Below are 26,335 nucleotides of genomic sequence, written 5' to 3'. Positions count from 1 at the left end.
AACAGGGTGGCCTGGTGGCAGACTGAAGATTTATGGGGATGCAAAGAAACATTTACACAGCCCTTCCCAAAAATCCTCAGCCCCAGCCTGTGCTTTGTGATGTGATCACAGGCGATTGGAGTGAAACTGTTTTGTAGCCTAATGCCTAAATGCCAAGGGCAGCACTGATTGCCCTTTGGTCGTACGTTAAAGATGAACACAGGCAACAAAAGTCAATGTGTGAACCATTTAAAAATGGTTTTCTAAGCATCCCAATCAGCAGAATGGAATAGCAGTGTGGAAATGGGCATCTATCAGGCATCCACTTCATGCACTGTTTTCTATCAAGACTGCTCCTCTCCTCTCCTGTCCATATAATTACCAAATGAGTGGCAATGCTGCTGCCTTGAGCACTCTCCCAGTCCCTGATGATGACATACTGATTAGGGCACTCCTCCTCCTTTCCAGGAAAGATCAAGTGGGCATGGGAGTTAAGGAATGGGAAACATCCCCACATGCTGAGGTCAGGAGTTAGTCTCCTCATTGCTGAGCCTTTGGAATAATCAGAGCCTCTAATAGGGCTTGCCTGGGAGTCCATTGTAGGGAGTATTCTAGCATCTACTCCCTAAAATAGACAATCAATGCTTGAGATTGATTCCCTGCTCCTCCCCCTGAAGTTTTCTCATTCCTATATTTGTACAAGTCATGATCCCTTACTGCACGCTCCGTCAATGTACAATAGACACGCTTGCTGCTGTGTGCGAACCGAATTGGTGGTTATAATATGCTTGGAAACAGTGTTTGCTATTATGGCCCCAGTTCAGGAAAGCATTCTTGAGCAGGGATACTTTCTTGAATTGGGTGTAGATGGTTCACAAGTTGTCCTGAAATATAGTGTTACATGGGTGTCATCGCCATCCTTATTTTGATGGTGGGGTGGGAGAGGCATTCCTCATTTTCCTTTAACATCATTATTCTTTCACTAGATTTACTGCATGCATTTAATTTCAGTTTAGGCAGTCTGATTTGGAAAGTAAAACAATAAGGTGAAGCAATGCAAAAGCAGTTTTTCCAGATAAAAATCTTACTTTTAGATTTGAAACTTTGGAGGTGGGAATGGTAAAGTGGGTGATTTCACTTGGATGTCTCCCCCACCCCCCTGCAAGAATCTTAAATAAATAGTGAAAATATTGAAATACATTTCTAATGTTTATGAGTTGACGTGTTGCCAAAGTGCACCCACTCGTTTGCATCTGCTGCAGTATTTACACCCTTTCCTAAACCACGTTTGCATACAATGCGGGGTGGAGAGAACGGGCCATTGGCAGCAGCAGACTCACTTGTGGTGGCATTGTGGCCTATGACCATTTGAAGGCTGTTTAAGTGCAAACTGGCTAACAGACAGCCATTGAACATTTGAGCTAGGCAGGGGCCTTCTGGGTAATCAGTGTCACAGATCATCAACAGATGCCCCATGGAAGATGGTGGCCAGCCATGGGTTATTTAATTTTTTTAATTGAGGCTTAGGGCTTTAACCCTAATTTTGGAATGTTGACTTGATTGTGTAACAATCAGCTTTGGAATGTTTTTATCCCTTTGACAAAGCCTTGCATTTTAATATGACTTTCTGCTTGGACATTGAGTAAACCATGGAGAGTTTCACTGAATCCTTGAAACCTCACAAGAATCGACATTTTCTCCACATCTTGTATTTTGATAAGTTAGGACATACTGTATAAAGGAATGCAATATTAAAAATGACTTTGCAAGGATAAGAAATGCTTATTTTATTATGCCAGGTCTTATTCAGACCAAAATGGTAACAAGAAAAGAGCAGACAGTCAAAGCTTAGGGGTGCAAATCAGTGAGCTTCCAAAGTGTTTGTAGAAACTCTTAGAGCACTCAGTAAAATACAATAAAAAGTAACAGACTCACTGGAATCTCAGCAGGAGCCTAATGCACAAGTGTGGCTCTTGATGAGGGTTGATCAACTCTCTCATAAAGGGCAGCAGTTCAGATTCCAGAACTGTCCTTCACAATAGAAGGTTCTGTGCAGCAAATTACTTAGAGCTCTAGGATTGTTTTCTTTTGTGAAGAGGACTTCAAGACTGACTCAGAGGGAAGAAATATAGGCTAATATCTCATCTGGGATATTGTTAAAAGTTCGTTCTGAGAGACAGTGTGCGCTACTGTATCTCTAGCTGGGTTGGCAGAAGGATTGACTTGGCTACACGCCAAAGACTGTTTTCAGTCTGTTTTTTCCCAGCACGGATGCTATCATGTGGTGAAAATCAACATGTATAATGTGCATATTCCTCAGGTAGACATCCTCCTCCTAGTTTTTAGCAGTATATTTCTGGAGTTGTAATATACATGGGACTAAACTACTCTATGTTAGGAATACACAGTCGGTTTTTTTGTTCAAATTTCCATAACTTTGTACTGAAAGTTTTCAAATGTTTCTGTATCAAGATGTACAGAACAGAGAAGTAACAGTAGCTGGACATCATCTGATCCTCTTGAATATTAGTAATTAGTAGTTTTACCTCTTGAATATTAGTAATTTTTAAATCTTTACAGAGTAGTTTTAAGCAAGTGCCATTTGATGCTTTTAGACTTTGTCTACATTACAGCTCAAGTCGGCATAATTTATGTTCCTCGAGGGTTGAATAAATCATAAGGATTGATGTGGACAGCACTGTGTTGATGGGAGAGACTTCTGCAGCTGTGCCACTGTAAACTCTAGTGTAGCCGTGCACTTAAATACACCCAAACGTGTAGTTTGTAGGATCAGGCCCTACGTTATTTAACAAAATGCTTGCATCGGTGAGTAGTTTATGGTTTTATGGTTGTAGGTACTTCTCCTGGTTTGTGAAATTGGACCCATAGTTTCCAGAAAGTTTCATGACAAAAACCTCTATTTGCACTGAGAGTTTTCAGTGCTAGTGGGGTGATATTGAGTTAAGTAAAATTTAGCATTCTTCCAAGTACATTGGTAGAAGAAATATCTTTTGATAGTATTATTTGTAAGTAATTTCAAAATAGCCTACTTGCCTGAAATGCTACCTTAACGTAAAGCATAAAAGCTCATACAATTACTCTATTTTTGAAAACTCAATCAAAGTGCCTATCTTAAGTTCAGAAAGTTAACTCAAGAGAGTCTAACATAATCCAAGAATAGTAATTACTGTGAGATCCAGGATTTTTTAAATTCCAGGTTACATAGTCATCTCCTACTGCAGCCAGTACTGTAGTGTATCCAGGTAATCAGTAGAACAAACCTAGACTTGTCATAAAGCAATAAAAATGTGGATGTGCCTTTAGAGACGGTGGGGGAATTATGTAAACTATAGCTCTGATATTTTCAGGAGTTTTTCAGATTATTTTCAAAAGATCATTTGGTGATGGGAGAAAACTGTTAAAATATTTATTTCACTCTGTATGTTTTAAAATATTATTAGTTACTCAACTCCACTAGGCCAGGAATTCACCCTTGGATATTTTAGAAACAAAGAAAATGAATGTTGGAAAGTATCTGATAACATAAGCATTGTTTTGGGTTATTCAGTGAGAAATCCTTTAAAGTATTTTTTCAACATTTGCACAATAAACCAAAAGCTGCATTTTTAAATAGTGTATAGCTTACAAAGTCAATAACTTTTGTTGCACTCCAGTGCCTGAACCGACAGTACATACATGATGGATTCTTCTCATTCCAGGACGAAGTTTAATGAGTGATGCATCAGAAGTACACAAGCCTCAATTCTCTCAACAGGCCATGCTGAACAAAGGGCTTAGTAAATCTATGGGGGTCCTGTCCATCAGAGGAGCAAAAGGCGAGGAAGATTTTTTCCAAAGCATATCCTCAGATTACTACTCTGGACGTGAAGATGCTTGCTGTACTTATCGGTGTAGAACTGATGACTTGGGGGGGAAAAGTAACGTTGGAGCAGACAGTGCTCCTAAACGGAAGGTTTGGGCTTCCTCCACAGACTTGCTGTGTACAACTAACAAAGCAACTGAGACAGACCATTCTGCAGATTCTCACAGACACAGCAATCGCTATGAGACAGTTACAGTACGGACTTCAACTACCACTAGGAACAAGGAAGCAAGATATTCAGATGGAAGCATAGCACTGGATGTCTTCGGCCCTCAAAAACTGGAGCAAGTGCGCCCGGTGCCAGAGTCTTCAACCTCTGCAGCAATATCGTGTGCCTTTGACAGGATCAGAGAGAGACAGAAGAAATTGCAGGCTCTGAGGGAAGCCATGAATGTAGAAGGTGAGTGGGGTTTTCTACATTTTGTTGGTGAGGGGGTTACTTTATGCAGAGGCTTCCTCCATTTGATTAAGTTAATATCTCTATAGCATCTCTTGGAGGAGGTGAGATTTTACTTTTCTTCAGTTTTTAAGTAAATGACAAAGCAATTAGAATGGCTGCTGCTATACTGGATCAGACCAGTTGCCCATTTAGGCGAGTATTCTGTTTGACATTATCCCACAACAGATGCTTCAGATGAAATTGCAGAAAGCCCTGTAGTAAACAATGATGGAGTAACTTTCCTCCAGAGAAAGTTTCTTCCTGACTCCCAATAATGAGAAGTTGGTTTATACCCTGAAGCAGAAGGGATTACATCTCTTCCAGCCTTCTTGGTTGATTGGTTGGTTGTATATTAATAACTTCGGATGATTTGTTAACCTTTTTTGAATCTTGCTAAGAGGTTGGCTCAATGATATTGAGTGGCTGTGAGACCCATGGACTAACTGAGCATTTATATGAAAAACATTTCCTTTTATCAGCTCTGTAGACATTCATCAAATCATCTGTATGTGAAACCCCACAAGTGTGTCTGCAATATTTTGTTTTAAAAACTTGCTAGTGTTTTCATGGGTTTAGTTATGTAAGTAAGGGACAAATAGTAATAGTAAGGGACAAATTCTGACCTTGAATTGGCTGCGTGCTTTGCGGAATAGCTTGTAAAATCACCTAATGCACAAGACAGAATAGCTATATTTATTTGATATTCAGAACTAGATACACTTCTACTCTGATATAATGCGGTCCAATATAACGCGAATTCGGATATAACGCGGTAAAGCAGCTCTCCGGGGACAGGGCTGCTTTACCTCATTATATCCGAATTCATGTTACCAAGAGCGGTTCCTCTGGGCCCGCCCGTTACTTGCGGCCCCCCAGGGTCCCCCCCCGCCCCAGCTCACCTCCACTCCGCCTCCTCCCACGAGTGTGCTGCAGCTCCACTTCTCCCCCCTCCCTCCCAGGCTTGCCACGCCAATCAGCTGTTTGGCACATCAAGCCTGGGAGGGAGAAGCGAAGCTGCGGCGCACTCATGGGAGGAGGCGGAGCGGAGGTGACCTGGGGCGAAGGGGCCGCAGCAAGTAAGGGGGACGCACAAAGGAATTGCCCCCTGCCCCAGCTCACCTCCACTCCACCACCGCCTCCTCCTCCCACGAGCACACCCTCAGCTCTGCTTCTCCTCCCTCACAGGCTTGCCGCACTAAACAGCTGATTGGTGTGGCAAGCCTGGGAGAGAGGGAGGGAAGGGGGAGAAGCGGAGCTGCAGCGTGCTCGTGGGAGGAGGCGCAACGGAGGTGAGCTGTGGGGTGGGACCCTGGGAAGGGCCGCAGCAAGTAATGAGGGGCGCAGAGGAACCGCTCCCTGCTCCAGCTCATCTCCGCCTCCTTCCCTGAGTGCGCCGCCGCTGCACCACTTCTCCCCTCACCCACTTCCAGGCTTGCTGGGCCAAACAGCTGTTGGCGCAGCAAGCCTGGGAGGGAGGGAAGGAGGGAGAAGCGGAGCGGCAGCGGCGTGCTCAGGAAGGAGTGGAGGCAGAGCGGAGGTGAGCTGGACTGGGGAGCGGTTCCTCTCCCTACCCTGATATAACATGGCCTCACCTATAACGCAGTGAGATTTTTTTTTTGGCTCCTGAGGACCGTGTTATATTGAGGTAGAGGTGTAGTTACAAAGATTTCACTGCTAGATTACTGGTTTGACTCAGACTGTGAGGGTCAGTAGTGTTGAAAAGTCATTGTGGTCTGATTGCTGTAAGACTGCCTATGTGAAATGGCTGTTTCAGTCCAGGTTTTAGTGGGCATGTCTAAGGCCTTATTTCAGGAACACATCCCCGTTTAGACAAGATGGTTACGTACCTTTCTGAAGTGTGGCTTACATCACAAAGATTGCTTATCAGCACCTCTACTGGCCATCTCAGTAGAGATTTAGGATTGAAAGGCGTAGAGATCAAACTACCTCTTACCATTGGAGGTGGTTCTTGCCTGTCAGTGGTGAGGCATGTTAGGGATAGTTTGGGGAAGCTTGAAATGTCCCGCTCCTCCTATCAAGTTAGCATCTTTGATAAATGCTACATTTTGAAAGCAATAGAATGAAAGTGGGTGATAATATATACCTGGAGATAACCACTGTGTACCTGGAATTAGACTCTGTCCCACTAGAAATGCATACACTAAGGTAGTAAGTGAAGGCTTTTGTCATTTAAGGATCTTAATTTAAGGAGACTGTATCATCTCTTATTTCTGTTTAGAAAAGTGAAAAAAATTATAGTATATAAAATAAAAAGCATCAGTATTTTCTAAGCTGTGCCATCTAGTTACATTAATTTTTCTGGGTTTGTCATGTTGAAACAAAGAGCTTTTTTCCTTTTAAACATACTCCCTTAATTTTGAAATGTCACTATCCCTGGCAATATTATTTGAAAACTTTTAAAGCCAGACTACACTAATCTGACTAATATATGAATTAATTTAACTATCAATCTTTGAACATAAGCAGTTTATGAAACCGAAGTGCAGGCCACTCCCTGTAAAGAAAATAATAAATTGTCCACCCTTTAAGAGCTCTCTGCATTGTGCATGTTAATCTTGCACAACAACAAAACCAAAGACAGACAATCCAGCTGATGAGCAAGAATTTATCATTCCCGTTCAGACAGTTTAGTGATTCTGAACAAAACCTTGTAGGTCTGTGACCTGAAAACTTTTGAGATGATTCCAGTATATGAAACTACTAGATTCCTGTAAGGAAAGGGTGAAAGTGCAGTTAGGGATAACAGATACGCTGGCTTCCTATTCAATGCTGCTGAATGACAAATTTACTTTGAAAGGGTGTAGACAATAATTAATGACTCATTTACCATCATTATGAATTCACAATAGCTATTTGATAGAACAGGTTGTAAGACAGTTTCCAGCAAAGGCCTGACTTGTGACATGCATGTTTTACATTCCCCTTAAAAAAAATTATGAAATAAACATCAGTATGCATTGATTTATCACATATAGTCCTTGGCCAAAGGAGAGCTTTGCTTTTGGGAATAGCGGAATTTTTAGAAAAGTCATTTTGAGAAACAAGTCTTCAATACTCTGGCTTTTCATTTTTTTTAGACTGTTCTGGTTTTTGTGTATGTCCGTTATTCACAAATGACTGGATTAAAATCTTGTTTTAAATATGAATTCTCAATAAGACCTACTCTCCATTGGTTTTTGGTGAGGAATATTTTTTGTCAAGTTGGAGTGTGAAGGGTTTTTAGAGGCACAATTCATCTGTGTTTATAACTTGCATGAGAAGTCTGTTGAATGTTACACACTTCTTTCTGACTTATTTTGTATGAAGCAAACATTTCATAAAATATGAACTATGTCTACCTCTTTTCATTTGCTGTGTTCCTCTTTTACTCTCCACGTTTCTTACTATATCATACAGTACCTTGCCTGTTAAAATAGGTTAGACCTTTAAAGTGTATGACAAGAGTGTAGGGGTTGCAGAGAGAGAGTGCTGGATTTGTGTCTTTTAACTTGCATACTCTGTTGAAGAGGTGAACGTAATCGCGTGCAAGTAAGTTATGTAGTACACTACCATTGCTAACCACTTTTGAAATCTCTCTTTGCTGGGCAGATGCTTTACATCTTTCAAATATGGTGGTAGTATTTTGAAGTGCACTTGGAATGGGTACATGAACCTAAATGCACATGCAGCTTTTTGAGGTAGTTCCGTGGCAGTGCATAGGTGAAGCTACTGATCCACTGGGAAGCTCATGTCACATAGAATGTGTTACCATCCTTTGGAAGCAGATATCAATGGTTTAGGTCAGCACCTCATAGATGGCTGTCTGACTCTTTCCCATGGAACATCACACAGCTGACAGGTAGGAGGCTGATCTCAGCTTAGGAAGGAACTGCCCAGAAGGACAAGAGCATGAGAGGATCTAGAGAAAGGGAGTGCATTGTCCTCTCTCCTTCCCAGATCATCACATCTTCACACCTGGCCCAGAGTGACCTGAGGGAAGGGGGTGCTGGAAAATGATGACTTCTGCCTTTAAAGGAAGAGGTTATGGGGAGGAAAGAGTATCTCAATAAAGAGGGCATTTAGCATGAGCGAACAGGTCCTTGATGCTGGCCAAAAGGTAGAACAGGGGTAGGCAACTTATAGCACACGTGCCAAAGGCAGCACGCAAGCTGATTTTCACTGGCTCTCACCCTGCCTGGGTGCTGCCCGAAGGGCTCTGCATTTAATTTAATTTTAAATGAAGCTTCTTAAACATTTTAAAAACCTGATTTACTTTACATACAACAAGAGTTTAGTTATATATTATAGACTTATAGAAAGAGACCTTCTAAAAACGTTAAAATGTATTACTGGCATGTGAAACCTTAAATTAGAGTGAATAAATGAAGACTGGGGACAGCACTTCTGAAAGGTTGCTGACCCCTGAGGAAGACCTATAGTGCTGTAGGAAGACGTGTTTACAGGGGCCTGGCTGGGAAAAAGTGTCTATTTGCAAGACCTGTTTTGGGTGGGATTTGAAATGGTGTTTATTCAAGGTCCCAGCTGTCATTAGTCTATCCCCGTTACTACATATGCAGGTCAATAAATCTCTGCTTTTTTTCCCCCCTCTTTTTCTCAAATTACAAAAAGGCATTAGATCTTAGTGCAGACTAAAGTGTGCTGAATATAACTTTCTTTTTGCATCACAAAGGAACTTTAAGAAGACAAAAAGCCACATCTTACTTTTAAATCTATGTTATTTTGAGTTAAGCTGAGAAACTTTTGTGTTGTTCATGTAACTTTAAGGGTTGAATGTGGGCTTTTTAAAAAAATGTTCCCATGCATAGGATTTGGTGCTCAAAGTTTTCACTCAGAACACATTTGACAACCAAATTACAAACTCTTCAAAAATAGGGTTTATAGTGGAAAGGCTAACACAACCTTAATTATAGCAGCACCGTAATACAGCAGCTCGCAAAAAGCTGCAAACCACATAGGCTGCATTATATTAAACTGTGCAGTTGGGTTTTGAAACAGAATGTTTCAAGTTTAATTTTATAAACTTGTTACAGATAACTCGTGCGAGGTGCTTAGTTCATTAACTTGCAATATTATGTTCAGCTCAGATATAAAGTTATTTCACTTCTCTATTCTAATGAGAATTTAGATAGTTGTTGATTGTCAAAGTGCTTAGCTAGAAGATTGGGGGGGGGGGGAAATCTTCTCTGAATTCAGGTTTACACGATCCAAGTATGAACACTAAAAACACACTGTATTCAAGGTGTGGGTGTACCATGGATTTGTACATAGTGACATAATATTTTCTGTCTTATTATCTGTCCATTTCCTAATGGTTCCTAACATTCTGTTCGCTCCTTTAACTGCCACTGTACATTGAGGAGATGTTTACAGAGAACTATTCACAATGATTCCAAGATCTCTTTCTTGAATGGTGACAGCTAATTTAGACCCCGTCATTTTGTATATATAGTTGGAATTATGTTTTCCAATGTGCATTACTTTGCTGTTACCACTATAGAATTTCATCTGCCATTTTGATACCGAGTTCTGTGAGATTCCTTTTGTAACTCTTCACCATCAGCTTTGGACTTAACTATCTTGAGTAATTTTGTATCATCTGCAAACTTTGCCATCTCACTGTTTACCCCTTTTTTTCAGATAGCTTGTGAATATATTGAAAGCACTTGTCCCAGTACGGATCCTTGGGAGACTCCACTATTTATCTCTCTCCATTGTGAAAACTGACCATTTATTCCCACACTTTGTCTCCTGTCTTTTAACCAGTTACTGGTACATAAGAGGATCTTCCATCTTATCTTATGACTGCCTATTTGCTTAAGAGCTTTTGGTGAGGGACCTCGTCAAAGGGTTTCTGAAAGTTCAAATATATATCCACTGGATCACCCTTATCCACATGTTTATTGACCCCTTCAAATAATTTTCATAGATTGGTGAGGCATGATTTCCCATTACAAAAGCAATTTTGACTCTACCCCCAACATATCGTCTTCATCTGTGTGTCTGATAATTCTGTTCTTTATTGTAGTTTCAACTAATTGCCCGGCACTGAAGTCAGGCTTACCAGCCTGTAATTGCCAGCATTGTCACTGGATCCCTTTTTAAAAATGGATGTTACATTAACTATCCACAGCCCATCTGTTACAGTGGCTGATTTAAGTGATAGGTTACATACCACAATTAGTAGTTCTGCAATTTCATATTTGAGTTCATTCAGAACACTTGGGTGAATTCCATGTGGTCCCGGTGACTTATGCTGTTCAAATAATTGTTGTGTTCCAAAACTACCTCTCTTGACACCTCAGTCTGGGACAGTTCCTCAGATTTGTCATCTAAAAGGAATGGCTCAGGTGTGAGAATCTCCTTCACGTTGTCTGCAGTGAAGCCCAATGCAAAGAATTCAGTTAGCATCTCTGCAATGGCCTTGTCTTCTCCGAATGCTCCTTTCCCACCTCAGTTATCCAGTGGCCCAGTAATTGTTTGGCAGACTTCCTGCTTCTGCTGTACTTTAAAAAAAATACTATTTACTTTTGCGTCTTTTGCTGTTGCTCTTCAGATTCTTTTTGGCCCTGCCAAATCATACTTTTACACTTGACTTGCTAGAGTTCCTTTCTATTTTCCTCAGTAGTATTTTATTTTCAGTTTTTGCAAGATTCCTTTTTGTTTCTAACCACCTCTTTTACTTGTTATTTAGCCATGGTGGCATTTTTTTGGTCCTACTGGGTTTTTTTTTTAATTTGGCATATACATGTAGTTTGAGCTCTTTTTAACTTTAAATGCCAGCAATCTGGTTCCAGTTTGGTTTATGTGGAATGCATCCTTCTTGTATAGGCTTCTCCTTTCCCAAAAGGTCCCCAGTTCCTGTTAAACTTTAATCCTTCCTCTGAAAACCATCATCTCATCCATTCACTGAGATCCTACAGCTCTGTCTGTCTAACTGGCCCTGCGTGTGGAACTGGAAGCATTTCAGAGAATGCTACCATAGAGGTCCTGGACTTCAATCTCTTACTAGCTGCTTAATTTGGCCTCCAGGGTATAGCCCCTAACTTTCCCTATATCATTGGTGCGTACGTGAACCACAGCCACAGCACTGCACGTAAGTCTGTCTAAATGTCTCAAAAGGTCCACAACCTTTGCCCCTAGCAGGCATTTCAGCATATGGTTCTCCCAGTCATTACAAACCCTGCATTTCTAGTTATCATATCTCCCATTGCTCTTACCCATCTCTTCCTAATAAAAGGGGTCCTCTCCTCTCCCCTGGAGAAGTGTCCTCAGTGTGAGAGGATTCCATAACATCATCTGGAAGGAGGGTCCCAACTATGGGATCATTTCTCTCTGCTCCAGCTTGATGTTCTCCTCCCCCAAGACTTTTGTCCTCCTCAACAGCACAGAGGCTAGCAGAGAGTGGGGAGGTAGAAAGGAGATGTTTGCAGTGTCCATAATTGCTGTCCGTGAGTGTCTGCTGTTTCTCAACTGTTAGGACATCTTTTAGCATGTTACAGTTTGTATCTTGCTTTTTGTGATCTCAGAGCAATCCTGGGATTTCCAGTTTTGAAGTTACATTATGAAGCTGAGCAGTAAATTCTTCTTTGCAAAGCGAATAGATTAGTTTTGTTGTTCTCTGGAAACTTAGCAATTGTTGCTTGGCACCTGAAGGCAAGCATCCTCATACAGAGTGGGAAATGTCATTTACCCTGTACCTTTTGCAAACATTGCTTGCTGTTCGAAGAGCATGATTAGCATTGTGTGTTCCTCTCCATCTCTCACTTTCACCACCTTCTTAATTATGAAACTGATGGTATCTTCTGAAAGACACAAAGCTCTAAAGCTGACTTTGGTTTTTAAATTCCAGGCCTGCCCCGATTGGGTCTGGCGGTATAGCATGCTGCAGTTTGGTGACGTTCAGTGTTAAGTCTATTTGTGCCCTCCCCCATCCTTTTATGTGTTGACTTTTTGCTTGTGTTTAATTACCATTTTCAAGGGTAAACATGATAAAAATTAAACAGCTTTATTGCTATGATTAATATGCGTGTCTCTCTCAGCAGTATCGACAGTAGGATGTCTTCAAAATTCTGGAGTACCAAGCTGATGTTTTAAATGGGGTGCAGAGGGGGTGCCAGGAATCTGCTTGCTTATGCACTGAAGGGATCTTGTGGCACAAAAGTAGGGAAGTATAGATAAGCACTGGTGTTATAGCATACTGTGGATGAAATGGGAAGGCAGGGAAGACAGAGAGCAGAGATCCTGAATAGCAGAAGTTGATCTTGCTGAATCCAGGTGTGGAGAGGCCAGGAAGGTTAAGAAAACATCCTGTGGATGTTTTTGTTAAATGTGCAATCTGGAAGCATTTGAATGCTAAAGAATCCCAACAGCCATTTTCAGTTCTTCCCTCTCTCTTCTATTTTCAATTTTTCTACCTTTATCCCAGTTGATCTGGTCCTCCCTTTGTGCTTCTCAGTATCTTCTTGAAACAACCACTAGGTGTGACTGACAACATTTTGTATAGCTATGAGTCTGGTCTCTGTCTGTTCCTCCTCTCACTGTGTTCCTCAATTCTCTTCTCTGTCCTTCCCCCTGCCCCTCTTGCTGTATCCTTCATTCTGCCCTCTTTCATTACACCTTTCCCTTATTTTCAGTCTGTTCCGTGGCTCCCCCAACCATTTTCCCCTCTCAACCTGCCATAATAAAACAAAACTTTTTATGATACCTTAGACTTTCACCTATTAACTAGTAAACTATTTCTGTGGCCCCTCTGATATTTTCCATGGTGTTGGAAGCTCTCTTAGGCTGCTTTCACGCAGACTACTGCCAGCTCTCAGAATTTTCTTGTGACACAGGATTTTTTTCTTAAAGCCCCAGCTTCTGGAGTCATGTGATAGCACTAGAATATCAGCTTACTTTTTATAACATGAAAGTTTCTAGCTATCCTGACTGTAGAGAAGAGCTGGAAGAACATGACCCATAAAGCTTGAAACCCAGAAGGCAAATGAGAAGAATCCAGAGGTTTTTTTTTATCAGGAGGTAGCCGTGTCAGTCTGGATCTGTAAAAGCAGCAAAGAATTCCATGGCACCTTATAGACTAACAGACATATTGGAGTATCCGACGAAGTGGGTATTCACCGACAAAAGCTCATGCTCCAATATGTCTTTTAGTCTATAAGGTGCCACAGGACTCTTTGCTGCTTTTACAGAGTTTTTTTAAATCTCATGATGTTTAAGTCAGTCTTATGATTTTTGTGGCCCTACTCAAATTTGTTTATTATTTGAAAGTAGCAATACTGCGTACAGGTGGGTTTGCTTCTGCTGTGCTCTGCTTCCGTAGTAAGAGAATAGCAGCTCAGTTGGAGCAGCACTCTGCTTCCAAAAAGCCAAAGGACTAATCCACACTTCTTTGGCTCTATTGCTCACTGTTGAGAGGAGAGTTGGATAAAACTGGTTTCCTTTAGTGTGGTTAAGTAAATAAGGAGTACTTAAGTGAACCTATTTCACACCAGAATTACTAGTTCCTCATTTGCACCTAATATCAAGATATTTTACTCTTATTACTCTGGCTGAGCTTTTGAACTTTTGGCATTTGCAATGAAAACAAGAATCCAGGCAAAGTATTCTGTGAAACTGCACCATTGATGCTACACTCCTCTTACCTGTGAGCATGGCTGATTAAATGCCTGAGCTGATGAGTTGTGCAGCTGAAATGTTTTCATGCAGGAGCATGAACCTCACCTTGTTAATGAAATAGACTCATCACATTACAATCTTTTTACCAGCTTACCCTTGAGAGTTGCAATTTTAGGTGCAGTGTTGAGTGGGGTGATGCAAAAGTTGAAACATACAATGTGGAAGTTGAAGGAAGGGTTTTGTCACGTATGTCAATCATTCACATGCGGAGTGAGGATATTAATGAGAAGTAGTACTTGCACTGTTGCTAATTTTTAAAGATGGATTTTACAGGTGGGTGTGAGCTGCAAAATTCAGCTTCCCATTCAGATAATGAACCCTTTCCCCATTTTTTTTGTGGAAGAGAGATTAGATCTCAGGTTTCGTTTCTGGGCCGATCCCTGTTTTATATACCTTTGTGTTTCTATTTTCTTTCAAAATGTGCAAAATGGTTACACTGTCCACTGCAATGGCCTTAATCTGGTATTCTTGAATTACATAGCTATACTGAAACTCTGTGTTGAACTATCTCAGAAACCAAGGTACTCCACTTCTGATCCTGAAGACCCACCTGATTTATCCAGTCTATGTTTGCATAACTTCACTGTAGCAACTACAGGACTGGAAGAGTGATGTTAGGAACATTTTAAATCTCTCTTTAAGATGTCTTTTAATGTGCTGTAGCAGCTTAAAACAAGGAGAACAAGCCCCATGTGTCTCAGCAGACAACCAGCAAGTGCACTGTGGACCACCAGAGCACCACAGACTGCACAGTGGGGACCTCTGGTCTAATCTGGAGCTGGTCAGAAAGGTGGCTGGGGTTGGAATAAAAATGTTCATGAATTGGCTGTGGGGTTCCCCACAAAGATGTCAACACCATTCAGCTATAGACTAAACAGTTGGATCCTTTTATGAACTAATCTTACAAAGGCAATGAAATACATATTTTGTATTCCAATCTCTTAGTTACTTACCCTATTGTACATAGGTTTAGTTAGCAGGAGATCTGAGAGTTTTGCTGTAAGTGAGGAATGTAATGTATTGTTTGCGTGTAACAGCAAAAAAGGCCTTGTTCGGACATCTCACAACTATACGTGTAATCCTCATGCTTAAGTATGGTTTGAAAAAGTTAGTGCTGGTAAAATGGATTGTCATGATTAGTATGTCCAGTATGGAGAAGGTTGAATTTTGTGTTAGACCAGTGTTCAAAAATTATATCTTAGTGGCTGAAGAGTGGAAAAATAAAATTATTTGATATGTTGGAGATAATGTTTCATTCACTTACATAAAGAATTCCACAAAGATTTTGTAAATTGGCTTCTCACGGAGGGAAAAAAAGACGATAATTTTAAATCACAGGATTTCTGAATCATATCTGTGTGGCTGGGCACAAGAGCCAGCTTAAGCATTTCCTTTGTAATAATGTGTGCTAACATAAGTGTAGAATTATTTCGACAACTTCATGGTTGCAACAGAAAAGAAGTGACAGGTATTTTGTCAGCTTTTTCAAGGAAACATTTGTCTTGAATATCATGGGCCTGCACCTTTAAAGTTTTTGGAAGTTTTGCTGTTGGTTTCAGTGGGAACAGAATTGGGTTTTATCTATTTTAAATGAATATATTTATTTCTTAATAACCCTTTAAATTATTGAAAGAGTAAAAATCTTTAAAATCTGACTTATTTGTCACTTTATGTTCTTTGGTTATTTTTTTGCATTTTTGTTGAACAGTGAAAATTCAGGAATGTTGATTTTGCTTTTCTTTATAGCCTGATTTCACTTTCAATATTTGAGTGTCAGACACTGCAATGGAATGCTTTCATTGAAATATTTAAAAAAAAATATGGAAACCTGTCTAATGGCCTTAAGTTTTAAAAAAGCTTGTGTTTTTTACACAGTTTTAATTTGGGCCATATCTAAGTTGGCTGTGTCCCTTTAAAGGGAAAAATGGGCAGAACTCACTAAGTATTGGATTTTTTCCCTATTAAATAATAGTCATTTGAAATGGTTTAGCCATCTTTCTTAAACAAAGTTTCTTTCCCTCTGCAATACTTGTTTAACTCCCCCATCTCTCACTCTCTTCCTCCTCCTCTCTATCCTTTGTAAAGCCAGTAATTTGTGTAATACTGCATTTGAAAACCTGTATCTCTGTAATTTGAGTCATGTGTTCAGGATGACAAAATTCCAGGCTAAATGTGGGTCTTTAATTTCTGTTGTGCAGTTGGCTGGGATGAGCCTTTCTGTATGTTACTTGTCTGGGCTTGCATATCTTGCCTTGGGTAAATGATGTGTCCTATTACTGTTAAATGCCTGTGAGGTTGTGCTTTGCTGATTTTGACAGGCAGCTTGAAAAAGTACAAACCAAATACAGATCAACATGAGCACTGGTTTGCAAGCCATAATACTTTGTTCACTGCTGGATTGTGGCTGCTCCTTGTAACTTACAGTTTCATTAACAGCTAACTGGGTCTGTTTATAAGACATTTTAAGTCAAGGTGGATCTTACTAAGATGTTAAATAATTGAGACATTATGGCTATTAGGAGACTCCACCCAGTTACAACACTGAAATCTAAACGTTACAATATTGCATTAGTTTATACAAGAAACGCAAATTATTACACTACCCATTATACTGTAACGTGAATATTACTGCAGAGTGGGCTTAATCCAGAAGTCCCTGTTCAGTATTTCAACATTATTAACTCCAGGCATTCAAAACTCACAAGTTGGACCCCACCAATGGTTCTTTCTATTTGTTTCTGGTTTGGGCCTTTCAGAGGGACATGGTGTTAAGACTTTCTAGCCTGAGTGGTTTGTGGAGTACAGTCCTTTGAAACTTGCTTTCATTTAAAATGAAAGCTAAGATTCTCACATAATCAATTGGATGATGCCAGGAGCTGAGGCTTGAATATTGTGAGTTGGGAATCTCTGTTTTTTACTTATTCAGGCAAAACTCCCATTCCACTCCCAAGTTAAATCCAAATGTGGTCCATTGAAGTCAGTAGGAATTTTGCCTGAGTAGGGTCTTGAGAAAAGGACTTCACGATTTTAGCCAGTATTATGTATACTGGATCCACTATATTATTATAATACTGTAGTGTAAGCAAATTTACAGTCTAGAGGTGTCCAGTCTATGACCCTTGAGGATGCCTCAAACTGAAGCATCTAAATCAGCCCTGTCACCATAGGGAGTTGACAAGGGGTGCAGCCTCCTCAGCGGCTTTCCATCACTGCCTCACCTACTGCCCCAGGAACGGTTCTGGTCTGAGCTGGCAGCGCTAGGAGAAGCTGCTGTTCCTCTCTTCTGCAACTGCTTAGCAGCTTCCTCTCTGGTGATCTGCCCGCATGTTAGTAGTTGGCTCATTGAAAGAGAGAACCCCAGATTGCTCCATGATGGTCCTTCAACATGATGTAAAAAATATATATATCCTGTCTCAGGCACAGGACAGCTGTCTTGAGATGCAGCACAAAACCAGACTAGAGAAACCTGAGTGCCAGTATTTCCACATGTCGTATAAATTAGAGTACATACCATCATATCCCACAATAATATTTTAATACACAATATTTTATTTTTATTACAGAAATGTCAGAGTCCCCCTCACCCCAGAAAGGTCCCGTTGTACTCAGTACTGGCTAGCTTTGGCTTTAATTGAACTAACAGTGATAAGTTCAATATGAGAGTCATTGTAGGAGAGAGTTTGGAAAGAGGGGGTCTGCCGAGAGATTAGAAGGAGAAAAGGGAGACTGAATAGTGTGTAGGATCAAGGAGGATATTCAGGCAGGATGGGGCAGCACAATATTTGGTGACTGTTCTTATGTTTTAAAACTGTGGCCACAGAAATATTTAGACGTCTTGAGGGGGTCGCTTAAAATGCTTATTCACGTTTGATTTTGCCTAAGAATTTTTGCTCCTTTGCTTTCCTAACACTTTGCTTTCAACTTTTAGAACCTTTGCGAAGGTACAAATCTTACTACAGTGATGTCTATAGTACCTCCAGTGAAAGTCCATCGATTACTTCTTCTGAGCCAGATTTCAGGCAAGGTAAGAACTGTGACAAATAAAATAAAGACCAGCTCAAAAGAAAGTAAACAAATGCACACACGTGGAAGATTTAAAACAAAATCCAATGAGTATGCAGAAAACAAAAAGCCATACTAGAAAATTTGGTAATTAAGAACAGTATGAAGATGTAATTATATGAGATTGTCGTACGTAGTTCAGCATGATTTGTACTCAGTTTGGTATATGTTCGGATCTGGAATATTGGAGTTGCATTTTTTTTTGCAGTGTTTGTGTGAATTTTCAGTAGTAGTATTTATAGAGTGACATAACTATACATAGTCCTCTATGAAAGACATGAAGCTAAATTCTTCTCTGATTTTGACCCACTGAGTTTATATTGTGACTCAGGTAAATATGTGATACCAGACAACTGTATGGAGGCATGGAGACATTGGTGGAGGTTTTAATTTAGGAGAGTTTTGTAAAAGCAGGGACTTTTAAAAGCTAGTGTTGAAGTGAAGGGAAAGTGATTAGTATCCAGAGATGGGGGAGGCTTTTCTATGCACAAGATGAGAGTAGATGTTCTGAGCTAATGAAAAGACAGAAATGCAAGAGTAGACACAACGAGGATGCAGGAGTAAGAGGAAATGGAGTAGCACAGAGAGCAAGGGTGTAGAATGAATTGAAGCAGGGAAGTAACAGGGCAGACTTGTACAGAGCTTTGAAGGTAAGGGCAAAGAGCTTGACCAAACTGTGAGCGGCTTAGAAAATGGGATGATATGGTCAAAATGACAGGGAAGTATATAATATAGCCAGCATACCACAGCACAAAGTTTTTCAATTCAAACCACTAATTTTTTACTGCTAATTAGTCGTTTAACCATTTGACTTTTTGTTCTGGCTGCATTAGTATTACAAAGAACAATTGGGAGAGAGAGAAAATAAATGTGTGAAACCTTGAGAGTAAATCACTTGCTGTGATTGCATAAACTCCTGAAGGTGAATGCATTTCAGTTCGGGGATATTATAACTGGAAAATTATAGACATACGATTTGGTAAATGAATTTCCATCTCATCTGAGAACCGTATGGTGTCTGAATCTCAGTACATGTAATTATATCCTCACTGATGTCATTTGAAATGAGAATTGCATTCTGGCCATAATGGCTACATATGCTTGAGGGGGCTGATGAAATGCGTTCTTCCTTGGAACTACTGTTATGTTTTTCAATCCTTGGGAAAAATGGAGAAGACTTAGATCAAAGGTTCCCAAACTCTGGTACATGTATGTGAGCTTGCTGGAAGAGACATGCCAAAATGTCTTCAAATAAACAAACAAACAAAAGTCCATCAGTTTCAAACAAACAGTCCCTGCACCCACTACAGAAAATGCCTGCTTTCAACTGTAATGATGAGTAGCACTCATGCCAACAAAGTACTTTTCTTTAGTAGTGTGTTGTGCAGTGTGACTGTGCAGATGGGTGCTGTCTTCTCATCTGTTGCGCATCTGGCTGGCCTACCCAGCTACTTGACCTACCCTCCAGCTTGCCCTGAGTCGCACAGCTCAAGCTACTGAGGCAAACTCATGAAGTTCCGTATTGTGCCACCTGAGCGCCTCTTGTCCAAAAAGATGCTCATACACAGGGCGAGTTCAGAGTGGCTGCAAAGCCTGCAACCTCATCCCTGAGAGGAAAGGGCCCCTACCCAGTTAGCTACCTGCACTTCCTGCCCTTCAGAAGTTGCAGTCTGGCCCCTGCAGGACTCGGAGATGGAGACACATGGATAATTCCCTCTTGTCTCCCCAGGGAAGATAGGGATGAGGGTGGTTGATTGGGGCCTGTGGATGAAAGCAGCTGGCTGCAGTTTGAGATTTCTCACAGCAGGATGAGCCCCTATGAAATTTGCCCAGGATTACAGGCATGTAGGGGTATTGATTGGTAGGAGGAGGCAGAGCTGCCGAGGAGCAAGAGGCCTCCTGGAGCAGAAGGCCCCACTTCCAGCCATCACTCTCCTGCCTCCCTACCCTTCCTCCCGAGCTCCCTTCCCTTTTATACACACACACACACACACACACACACACACACACACACACACACACACACACACACACACACACACACACACACACACACACACACACTTTCCCCCTGAGATTCCTTCCCTTTTTACACACACACACAACCCGTACGCACGCACACATGTTCTTCCCCCTCTGAGCCACCTTCCCTTTTTTTATACACCCACATGTACCAGAGCCCTTTCCCCTCTGAGTCCCCTTTGTCTTTTTTGCACACACCACACAAGAGCCCCTTGCCCTTTTACCCACAGACTCTCTCCTCATTCATGCCACTTCCTCCCCCCCATAACTACTCCGTTTTGTATTTATTTAAATTTTGTAAAGGCAAGCAATGTGAACTCTAGCTCCTGTTCAGCCATAATCCAGATGAGAATTAACAGGAGCTTCCCATTTAAATTAGACAAATTACAGACTCAAGCCATTGACATAGTTCAGTGGCACACACCAAAATATGACAGGATATCATAAATGTTTTTGTAATTTGAGTTAACAAATCATACATAATAATGGCTGCTTCATTGTGTTTCTTTTTCATGCCCTGTCTAAAAACCTGAGATGTATAAAAAGGATGTTATAATTAGAGCTGATCGGGAACTTTTTTTGAACTTTTTTGTTGGGAAATGCTGATTCATCGGAACCAAAACTTTCTGCAGAAATGTATTACTTTTGATTAGTTTTTTGTAGAGAAGGTTTCTCAGGCCTGGGATGGAATTTCTAGTCAAAACCAGAAAGAGAAATACAGAGAAATGCCTCTGTGGTTAGGGTACTCACCTGGGTCTACTATGTCATAGGTACAAGTGCTAAGCACCAAGCTACTAGCTGTTCTGGGGTGGTCTCTCTTTCTGTTTCAAAAGGTCTCGGTTTTGTTCCACATCAGAACAAAAACATATGGAAACCTCAAAATTTTTCACAAAATGGAATTCTTGTTTTCTGGCCAGCCCTAGTTATAATCAAACACTTTAGGATTTCTTGGGCCTTTATTTTACTGTAGAGTCTGGAAGTACTTAAGTCTATTAAGGCCTAAAACAAATGGACACACAAAAAGGAGAAATTTGCATGTGGTACTTTAAACATCAGTTTTTTAAGAAGGGAGTATGTAAACCAATAACGTTTGGATGGCACAGCAGTAATCAATGACGCATATCTGAGAATGCTGCTGCTGTTTTCATATACTTAGGAAATATATTCTGCAAGCTGCCGAGTACCTCCCACGACGGGTTGAGGGCCATCCCCTCTTGTTGAAGACAGTGGGAGTTAAAAATAGAGGTCTCTGCATCTTGCAGAATTGTGCCCTAACTGCAGTATCTCTATTGTTACTATGAGTAAATATTGACTTTCTCATGGAGACCACATTAATAAATAGGACTTCTTTTGTCAGAAAGGAGAATCCAGTATTTCATAAACCATGGAGAGGGAGAAGAATCCAGGCAAAAATAAAAAGTGGAAGCTCCACAAGATAGTGATTTTTAACTCCTTTGCTCTGAATCAGATAATCTTTACCAGCTGCTGTGAAACTATTCAGGGCACATGATAACTTTCTACAGATCAGTTTTGCCTCCGTGTATTCAGCTATCTCAAGCCTCAGCTGACAATGAAACATTTGAAGTTAGAGAAGTATATTAACAATTCTGTATTTTAAACTCCTTGCAAACCTATTTCTTCAAAAGATTATGCAGCAGCTCTCATCAGAGGGAAAACAACAGGATCTCTTTGAAAACTGAAATTGACTTCCTAATGCCAGTTTCTCTAATACTGTAATGTCATTGTGCAGTGCATATGAAACTGATCCTTTCTAAGTAATCTCATCTGTCTGATAAATCCTTGAATTTTAGGTAGGATTACCTTTACGTGGTTTCTAGCCCATTCAGGATTTAATTTATCTGTGTTTCCTTTTTATGTGCAAGTGAGAAGAAATGAGGGTTTAAAGAGAAATGAGTCCGGTGCTGCGTTACCAGGAACTGATGATACCTCACCATCAAGTCAAGTTCATCCTCTAAGGTCAAGTAAACTGCATGAAATAATCGTATTTTACAGTCCCTGCTCTCTCTCTCAGTAATTATTCTTTAGCTGCAAATCTTTTATTTCACTATCTGTCCTAAACTTCCGTTTCATGTTGCAGGCAGTAGTAAATCATGTGCCCTATTCTGCTCTAGAGGTGGCAGCATTTCAGCAGTGGGTATTGCTTCCAATAGAAGTCTCATGACACATCCTGGTAGAAATGTAATCATGGCAAGAGTCTGATTAATGGAAGTTGGGTTGGGCCCTAAATTTTTGTCTTAATTATCAGAGACTCAGGTAATATCTTCCGCTAGGAGGTATGGTAATCATTTTTCACTTCAGGCATGCCTTTTAAAATAAGCATTAGTGAAAATATCGACACCCTGAAGAACTATAGCAAAATTGTTCATTTTTGAATCATTCCCTTATTATAATGTGACTGTTGAATGAGTCAAAGGGACACACAGCAGGATAGTTACTGCAGACAGCAGACAGATAACTATAAGCTATTGTTCATTGTCTGTACAGGTAACACTAAACATAATTTTAAACTGACTAGTAGGGCCATTTTATCCATGGTGTACAGTCACCAGAATGTATCATACTGTAGAGTGGACACTGTTTCTTCCTAAGACAAGGTGGATGAGGTAATTTTTAGAGTTGAGCAAAGTTATGAATTTAAGCTCCCAGGCTCATCTTGTGAAAGTGTTGTGCAGGTTTCCTTTGAGGGTGAGGACTGATAAGTCAGCTACAAGCTATGCCTACACTGCGCACCTCTCAGCAGTGTGGCAGTGCCACTGCAGCCACACCGTTGTAAGGTGTGCAGTGTAGATGCTCTTTGTCACTGAGAGAGAACTCTCCCAGTGACAAAATAAAACCACCCCAAGAACGGGCAGCAGCTTCATCGCTATGAGAGCATCTCCTGCTGCCGAAGCTCTGTCTACACCAGCAGTTTTCGTTGTTACAACTTTTGTCATTCGGGGAGGTGTCTTCTCCACACCCCTGAACGATGAATATTTTAATGACGAAAGAGAAATGTAGACATGGCCATAGAGTGATCTCTCTGTGAAAAGTGTTCACCCACAGGTGATAGGGCATTTTTGTCTTGTATCATTTTCCTGTGTGAGTTCATTCAGGAGTGTAGTGACTAGTTGCACCACATAGTTGTTGTTGGGGTATTTCGTGCACTGGATGAGGTACCCCATATGTTGTGACAGACATCTTGAAAGGTATGTTGTGAGGAGTGTTGATCATTGTAGCAGTGGAGATGTGTCTGCAGGTTTTGCATCTGTTTTTCTGGTAGGGTCTGGTGTCACTTGAGTTAATGTGTCCTGGTCAGTGCTTGCTTCTGACAATGAGCTTGAAAAGGTTGATGGGTTGTTTGAAGGCCAGAAGAGGGGGCTCAGGAAAGATTTCTTTCACAATGGGGTCCTCATCAAATGTGAGTTGTAGTTGTTTGATGATACTCCTTATGGATTCCAGTGTAGGATAGTAAGTGACAACTAGGGGTGTGTGCTCAGACAGGGTTTTACAGAAATTGGTCCAGTAAAAGATATTACCTCGCCTACCTTGTCTCTGTAATATCCAAGGACCAAGTATATAGTGTTGGCTACAACAACACTATATACAACTATTTTTCCTATCAGCTTTTACATTAAAATGGTATGTTATTGGTATAATTGAAAAAGCAGGTCCTACTTCATGTATCTTCTAGCCAGAGTATGTTGCAACATCTGCTATATACTAAAGGTTATATAAGAGTTTCCATTCTAAAGTGCCATTTTTTTCACTTGCTCAAAGCTTTCACAAACTTTCACCTTTCAGGCTTAAATTTCTCAAGTCTCCTCTCTGCCAGATGACAAATCACTCTGGAAAGTACAACTGAAAGCGGTTCAGATATTTTTGTATAGTAAGAGAGTAGGAAAATACCGTTTTAACAACTCTTGGCCTCAACTGTTTGAGGTATATTGGTGTCTGGATCCCTGCCTCATTCTGTAAGATGTCTGTGAACACATACGTATTAAGGTACAGTTTGCAAAGCAGTCCTACCTCATCCCATGCAGAAATGGAAAACACATCTGGAAATGGGAGCCATTTCAGTGATTGTAGAAGGGCTCCTTAAAAGGGCCAGAGAATCCCTCATGTCTAGGATGGTATGCAGTGACCAAAACAGAGAGCCACACATTGAACAGTTAGATGAAAATAAAAGTTGAATATCTATTTTGTGCATTGTGCACTGTACACTCAGTGCCCTGAATTAGGCAGTGGTCCTATGGACAAATGAGTGCTCATGTAATTAAATATTGTATCTTAACACTTGTGCCCAAAGGAGCAGAATTAAAGTTGCATGAGCAATCTTAATTTTGACATTTCCAAACTTTTCAATGCTTCATTTTTGACAGCTATCACATTTTTGCATGTGTATTTTGTGAGAAATTATATTATTCTGTACAAAATGTTTTGTTTGTATGTGTATTAGTGTGCAGAAGACATTCTGCAGGAATTGAGTAGACACGTTATGTTGCATGACTATATATACTTGCACACACATACAGTGCATGCACATGTATGTAATGTATAGACATGTACACAAACAGTAGGTGTGTAGAATGTATTAGGGATCTGGTTCTTCTTGATGTAGGAGATTTTTGGCCAGATCATGAGCTTTTAAGGCAAGTTTTATAGTAATCTACTACAGATTCCTGTTTTGTGAAGTCCCATTGGAAAATAGTGTTGTATGTTTCTATGGTGTCTTTTCTTGTTCTAACTCCAAATCAAAAGAGACTTTCCTACCAGAGTAAATGGGGAAAAGGGAACTATTTTCTACACAAAGAGTAATCTTATAACTTTCTACATTTCCTTTACTATCATTTTCCTCTATTTGACTACTTCTGCTGCTGCTAAATCCTGTGAGAATTATCATAGAAATGATGGTGAAGTCACAGATTGGACATTATGACTGAAGTGCAGGATAAAGCAGCAGTAGTAGGTAGGCAATGCGAGAGGGTGAGATCTCTTGCTTTTGTTTACAACAAGGCATTTCGGATATGGTAAGGAATATGTGATATGAAAGTGACTCAGACTGTTGAAGTGCTGCCGATTTGACCAGTGAAAGGTCCTTCTTTAAGGCAGTGAGAACGTGCTTTCTCTTAGTTCACTTTATTGTCTTGTTTTCCTTTATATCTCTCTTTTAAGATTAGTAAATGTAATGGTAGTAATTTGTATTATATGAAATCTAGAGGGGAAAATATTGCTTTGAAAATGCAAATCACTTGTTTTGCTTAAGATGAGTTGAGCTGCAAAGTTCAGAGCTGTTCTGATCTTAGGTTCAGTGATATTTGGCTCAGAGTTTGTTTGGGCCCATCTTTCTACTTTTACTTGAAGTGCTGTTTTGCTCTGAAAAAGTACTCAAAAAGGGCAATGTTGGGTACAACGTTTATTGTTTTTAATGATTTCCATAATCTTTCTCGCTTCCCAAGTTCAGACATGGCTTTTCTAACTGCCAGCCCAGCAAATGCATCTGAGGTCTGAAAGTCAAACTGGATTCTTCAAGTATAAAGATTTTGAAACCACACTTTGCTCTCAGTTGTAACTTAGAAGCCCCACTGAAAACAGTGGAGCTGCACAGATAAAACCCAGAGCAGAATTTGATCCTGCTGTAGAAGCTTTGTTAACATTACTATTGATTGTATGAGGCAGAATAGAAAAAAGTTCACTCTCCAATAGATGTATGGACTTCGCAGCACTTACAAGTATAAAAAGTAGCCATAATTTCTTATTGACATTGAAGAGAGCCCTTACAGTACAGCTCAGAGAGCAGATCTGTGAAGTAAGAAGGTGCCATTTTTTACAAAAACACTTCTCAGAGTTCAGATGCACTTTCTCGTATTATGGAAATTTACAGCTACTGAAGTACATTTCAGTACTGCAAAAACCCCACTGCACCTCCCTGGCCCCCCGCGTACACACACTTCTAAGGAGAGCAAACTGCCAGGTTTTAATTTTTTCAAGATGCTGTTCCCTACTTTGGGTTGTAAATCAACTCTGCCCTATTCATCCATCCATGAAAAATGTCCAGTTGGCTGGAATCTTGCATGTACTTGCTAGTTCTTTCTTTGTCCTGTGAGTTCAGGGTACTGTGCAGTGTATATGAGTAGTTATGGCATAATGGTCCCTTTAGCATTTGATGGCACATTTCTTTGTTTTGATTGACACTATTCAGAGATAATCTCTATACAAACACAAATCTCTGTATCTTGTTCATAAAATTCACTGCT

At 40.4% G+C, this 26,335-nt stretch overlaps 1 protein-coding gene across 9 annotated transcripts in view; it reads left to right on the top strand.

Moving 5' to 3' along the window:
- PTPN13 (protein tyrosine phosphatase non-receptor type 13) overlaps positions 1 to 26,335 on the top strand; it is a 186,066-nt gene that overhangs the window by 93,807 nt on the left and 65,924 nt on the right. For all 9 annotated transcript variants that reach the window (XM_030564946.1, XM_030564949.1, XM_030564942.1 and 6 more), the window contains 3 exons: positions 3,699 to 4,262; positions 17,926 to 18,021; positions 21,965 to 22,058. In XM_030564946.1, the coding sequence (XP_030420806.1) occupies positions 3,699 to 4,262; positions 17,926 to 18,021; positions 21,965 to 22,058 (754 nt within the window). The remainder of the gene's footprint in view (positions 1 to 3,698; positions 4,263 to 17,925; positions 18,022 to 21,964; positions 22,059 to 26,335) is intronic.

Source organism: Gopherus evgoodei, chromosome 5, assembly GCF_007399415.2.
Source record: "Gopherus evgoodei ecotype Sinaloan lineage chromosome 5, rGopEvg1_v1.p, whole genome shotgun sequence".
NCBI classification, from domain to species: Eukaryota; Metazoa; Chordata; order Testudines; family Testudinidae; genus Gopherus; species Gopherus evgoodei.
The sequence above is the reverse complement of the archived record's forward strand: the minus strand, read 5'-3'. Positions and strand labels throughout refer to the sequence as shown.